We start from the raw sequence: 6,000 nt of genomic DNA on the forward strand, positions 1-6,000 counted from the left end.
GATTCCTAAGAAAACAATGGTAAAGTTAGTGCAAACCATCCCTAAACTCCTTCCAAAAGAAACTCTGGAAGTAAGAATACTGAGGCAAAGAAATTTACATCTCACTTAAAGTCTTTGGCATGGAAAATGTGCACAGTGACCCCAAATTATATCATAAAGCAGGAATCATCAAAACTATTTGGCACTACTTAAAAAAAAAAAAAACAAGAGCAGATCAGACAAGAAAAAATAAAAAATAACTGAACTGAATAATCCAGTGTTTAATAAAATGCCAAATCATAAGTTACCTGGGCAGAGCTACCTATTTGATAAGAATTGCTGGTAAAACTGGAAAGAAGTAATGGATATATCACCTAAATTTTAACACAAAAACCATTAAGATAACCACATCAGGTACCTTTTACAGCTGTGATCAGGGCTATTTTTTAATAGGAATAAAGAATAGAGTTAATCATAAAATATGAGAAATAATTTTGATTACATAAAATTGAAAAGGTTTTGCATAAATAATTTAATGTAACTCGGAATAAAGGAAGCAGTCCATAGCGGGAAATAATCTTTATAGCAAATATCTCTGGTAAAGATTTGATATCTAAGATAGGCATATACCCCAAGAAGGTTAGTGATCTAAAAGAAAGGCTACATAAACACCACAATATTTACAGCAAAATTTTCTGTAGTAGCAAAAAAAAACCCAAAAAATAAACAGATGCTCATTGATTAGAGAATGGCAAAAATTAATTGTGGTAAATGTAATAGAAAATCACTATATCATTAAAAACAATGAATGCAGAGAAACATAGGGAAGACTATAGATATAACATGATGATTTAACAAGATAACATGATGGAAAGTAAAATAAGCAGAACCAGGAGAACTATACAATGACTGCAAAAATGTAAATGGAAAGAACAACAAAGCAACTGAAATAGAGCTGCAAAAGTATAATGACAGCTTGGTCCCAAAGAGGAAAAATAATAATGCACCTCCTCCTATGGAGGTGAGGGGCTATAGGTCTGAAACACTGTAGATAATGTCAGACTTGTTTGGCACATTGATTAGTTGTGCTAAACTTTTTTTTTTTCCTCTTTTTCTTCATTATAAAACGAAAGGCTCTCTAGGACAGGAATATGAGGATATTAGGAAAAGCAGGTGATACAAAAACAAAATATAAAGTAAGAAAAATTAAGAAAATAAAGATATCCATTAATAGTCCAGTAAACCCAGGGCAAAGTTCAAATCATGTGATTCATCCTACCTCGAGTCTCATGAGGCCATACTTCATTACAATGAGGACAGTGTGGCTCAGGCTGAGATTTGAAATACTTTGTAACACAAGGTAAATGCATTTTAATTCCACAGGTATCACAGGACTGGCCCTGAAATGAGAAAGGCTGATTACAAAAGGTCTCAGATTTCTCTGTGTTTTGCTTCACATTTTTAAGTGGACCTGTGTATCTTCTCCCTTTGGAGTCCATAATTATTGTTATTCAGTCCAGTGATCAAGAACTTTCTCCTGTGTGTTCTAGAACCCCCTGGGTTCATTTTTGCTATCAGGATTCTATGTGCTAAGCCATAGGATGTATGTCTGGAAAGGTTTGTCTGTTAGTTTAAGTCCCAGCTCTCCTACAGATTAGCTGTGTGACCATGGGAAAGTTCTCCATTTTCACTTCACTAACACTAGTTGAACGTGAAAGATAATCTCTGATGTGCTTTCAAGCTGATTGTGCTACTACCACAAATGTTCTTTGGACACTTTCAGAAATGTACCAGATATCTAGGGTTCTATCTGTCCTCTAGATTAACCCTCTCCTGATATGCAATTTCATGTACTTTCCAAAGTGAGTAATACTCTGAGGGAGGGGCCTAGCCCAATAATGTTCTATTTACTTGGGGAAAATAGCATGAGAAAACAATGGTCTAATGACAATATCTACAATATTTTAAACTATGAACAAGGTATTAGATACAGGAAGCTGGTGCTAGTAGCAATAGAGGTTTATTACTGAAAGGATGGTGTTTTTTACCTCTCCTGTACCTGGCACATAGTAGGGACTTAATAAATGTTTGTTGATTAACTGATTGGGTAGAATGTGGCCAGAGAGAAACTAATGGGTTAGTTGCTTATGATATCAAAGGTCTATGAAATTCAAAGTACCCAGTAGAACTGGGTCTATAGACAAGTCTATAGAATGGTATTCATGAAGGGGAAAATATTCTCAAAGATCAATTTAACAGCTTCATATTTATTTACCTGAATGGCAAGGCTGTGGCAGATGTTGCACTTTTTGACATCCTGATACGTCTCGCATATATACTGATCCAATTCCATGATGCAGCGAGTATGTAAAGTGTATTCACCATGTCTCTAAAGAAATAGTAACAGCCAACAAGCATTTATTGAAGGTTCATGGTAGAAAGATCAGGATGGGGTGTGGAGGGGAATAATGGGAATGTCAACAAGCCCCTTGTCCTTCAGGCTAAGATTTAGTTGTGGAGGTGAAACACACAGAAATGAAATGTCAAGAACATTCAAAAGTGCCCTGTTAAGAGGCCATGTGGCACCATACCAAACAGTGCCATAACATATTACACATATTCCTTCTACAACTTTATTTATGAAAAATCAATGTAGCGAGGCTCATATGAACTGATTCAGAATGAATTAAGCAGAATCAGAACAATTTATCCAGTAATGGCAATATTGTAAAGATAATCCTTTGAAAGACTTAGTCACTTTGATCAACACAGTGACCCACCACAATTCCAAAAGACTCATGATGAAACATGCTATCTACATCCAGAGAGAGAACCGAGGGAGTTGAGAGCTCAAAATGAAGTGTATTTTCTTGTAGTTCTTTCTTTTTCTTGCTGCTTTTATTTTTGGAACATAAATTACTATGGAAATTGGTTTTGCATGATGATACAAAACCAATTGAAACGGATTTTATTTTTCTTGCCTTCTCAAAAGGAGAGAATTTGGAACTGAAAATAAAATAAAATTGAGTTTCAGGAGGAAAAGCAAAGTAGTATAGTAGAAAGAAAACTGGATTTGGAGTCAACTGATCTGGATTTGAGACCTATATTTAAGCTATGTGAAGGAAGGCCAGGCACTTCCCCTGCCTCAGCCTGTTTTCTTCATCTATAAAATGGGGATATTCAAACTGAAATTCTATTTCACAGGAATATTATGAGCATAAAACATTTTATAAATTTTAAGGTGATATATACATATATATACACACATACACACACACATATATGCTATTATTTACACAAGGTTTGGACACACAGGTTCCCCATAATGGTGTGTGGATTAACATTTGAAAATAATCATTTACTGATTTCCCACTTCACTCAAGAATCCTATCAAATCCCTTCACTTAAGTGAAATCATGTCCAACTAAGACCAAAAAATTGAAAGCACTAGAGCCACCTTGACTTTTGAGATCCTCTGAGCACCCAGAAGTATAGGATTGGTATAAACAAAACACTATCATTGGCCTTTTCCCTAAAGGGACAGGGAAAAGCCACATCTATGCCCAGAACACCCAGGCTGTGTTTGTATGTAGACATTAGACATAGTGCAGCCCAGTGGGAAAATCACTAGATTTGGAATTAAAGCAGTATCTGGATTCAGGTTGCCCTGTTACATACTGTTTGTGTGAACTTAGCCACAGGTTACTGAACATCTTTAAGTCTCACTTTCTTTAGCTCTTCAAAGGGATGATTTCTAAATCTCTCTAGCTCTAAATCCTATGGTCCTACAATGGAAGTCATACTTTGGAATTCCCTGGGCTAAGTGCCCATGCTTCTCCTCCCAAATATCACAGTAGCTTTGACTAAATAAGGATAGGCTGTTGAAACGAGGATTGGTGTTTTTCAAAAAACCCTTGCATGGGAAGAGGAGGCAGGGAAGCCCTCAGAGTCTACATAACACAGAAAAGAAAATGGCAGAGGATCAAGGTGGGCAGAGGCCTTAAGATCTTGAGAGTTCAAAGTAAGGGGTCCTCAAAGCTCATCTAGATCACCTTCCTCATTTTGTAAAAGAAGAAACAGCAGAGGAAGGGGCTGTGATTTGTCCAAGATCACACAACTGGCCAATCAAAATAAAGGTGCTTCTGCAATATCCCTTAGTGGGCCTCCTGCAATGCGAATAAACACAGGATGAGGGCCTGAAAAAGGTAGAGGGAGGTTCTTGACTGTCAAGTAAGGATTTTAATGAACACTTCTTCTTAAAAAATTAGTAAGAGCTCCCATTTACGTAGCACTTTACAAAGTACTTTCTGCACAGTTTTTCTGTGAAGTTGGATCGTGTAGGCAGAAACCTCTGAAGTGGCCGAAAACACCCCCCTTTATTTTAGAGACAAGGAAAACGAGGCCTCAACTAAGAGGAGAAGAGGCTAGCCTAAGATTGCACATCTAGTGCCAGGACCAGTGCTGACACCCAGACCTCCCGTGGAGACCTGTGCTCAATCCCTACAGTTAGATCCTAGCATGCTTTGAGTTCTTGATGTCCCTGGCAATTCACATCATCATCACACAGGATCCTAGGAATGGGGGTGGAATGTTCTAAATAATCTAATCTGGCCTGATCATTTTAAAGATAAAAGAAGCCAAGGTCTGGAGGGATAAAGAGACTTACACAGTGTCACACAAGCAGTAACCAGCTAAGGGTTTCCGAACATTGGATCTGGAGTCTGGAAGACTTCAATTCAAATATGTCCTCAGATACCGTGTGACCCTGGTCACTTAACTACTGTCTGCCTCAGTTTCCTTAACTGTTAAATGAGGATTAGAACAGCACCTACCTCACAGGGTTGTTATGAGGATCAAATGAGCTAATATGTGTAATTCACTTAGCACAGTGCCTGAACCAAAGCAGGTACCCTTCCCCTTCCCCCAAGCAGCAAATCTGAGGTCTGAACCTGAGTCTTCTGACTCCAAATCCAGCCCTCTTTCTACTCCATATTTCTCTAAGTCTTAGTTTACTTCTCTGTGAAATAAGGAGGTTTGAATCTTTGAGATCTCTTCTAAAACTAAAAAATTCTCATTCTAGAAACCAAGTTAAATTAATTGAGAAATTTAATTCATAAGTTAAACATATCCTGCAGGCTCAACGCATTTGGCATTTGCCAGGCCAGGTTACTCATAAATATTAAGTATCGCCTTCATAGCTAGCTCCTCAAAATGTAAACAAACTGGTCAGCGCTGAAAAATACCCCAGTACTGTCTTGTTTTAGTCACACCTCCTGAAATTACCAGTCTACCTCCATGACATCAGTGAACTATGTATGCGGGGCTACCAAGAAGTCACTTTCCCTGAAAAAGAAGCTGACAGCAGTATCAGCGGGTCCAGCGTGTCGGCAGGAACCACATGAGGAAGCGGAGCGTCACCACACAGAGCTTCTCATGCCGGCCAGACATAAGAGACTCGCCAGACACTTGCTGGAAGGAAGCCGCTGATAAACAAGGTTTCTGTGACAAGGAGCTCGCTTTCTGCGCCCCTGTCTGGAGTTTCTTGGAAATGCTATCGTACTGTTAAATGCAGAACCAGAAATTTTGTGTCAGCACTGACAGCCCCAGAGGGAGAGGAGCAAGTATCTTTACATTCAAGCACAATCCGTGGAACAATCTTTTTCTAGTTTTGCTTTTCTTCCTAAAGTAATAGAGTTAATTAAACCAGCACTTTGGAAGAAACTCTTGTCTGCCCTAAAAACCAGTCAAAACTTTAAAAACGGCCACAGTGTATCCCGAGACAATTTACTTCTGAAAGCCACTTGTCCTGCACAAACATCTGGAGCACTTGTTCTGCTTCCTTCTTCTTCATTTTTTTGCTCTGGAGTTTGTTGGACAGGTTTAAAATACTGGTGGATGATGCATAGCCACTTTCTGATTCAACAATCAAGTCCATCTGCAAGAAATATTTTACAGTAAATAAATCTCAAGCCTGTATCTCTGGCCCACTTTTACCTCCAAGATGTCAAGTCCCAAGCTGAC

The 6,000-nt window shown here is 38.4% G+C and overlaps 1 protein-coding gene across 2 annotated transcripts in view; it reads right to left on the minus strand.

Moving 5' to 3' along the window:
• NSMCE1 (NSE1 homolog, SMC5-SMC6 complex component) overlaps window positions 1-6,000 on the minus strand; it is a 62,883-nt gene that overhangs the window by 436 nt on the left and 56,447 nt on the right. For both annotated transcript variants that reach the window (XM_027862649.1, XM_027862650.1), the window contains exons 5-7: window positions 5,768-5,914; window positions 2,255-2,368; window positions 1,259-1,379 (exon numbers count right to left, since the gene is read on the minus strand). In XM_027862649.1, the coding sequence (XP_027718450.1) occupies window positions 1,259-1,379; window positions 2,255-2,368; window positions 5,768-5,914 (382 nt within the window). The remainder of the gene's footprint in view (window positions 1-1,258; window positions 1,380-2,254; window positions 2,369-5,767; window positions 5,915-6,000) is intronic.

The sequence above is a fragment of the Vombatus ursinus genome, unplaced genomic scaffold (assembly GCF_900497805.2).
Source record: "Vombatus ursinus unplaced genomic scaffold, bare-nosed wombat genome assembly UNPS02014770.1, whole genome shotgun sequence".
NCBI classification, from domain to species: Eukaryota; Metazoa; Chordata; class Mammalia; order Diprotodontia; family Vombatidae; genus Vombatus; species Vombatus ursinus.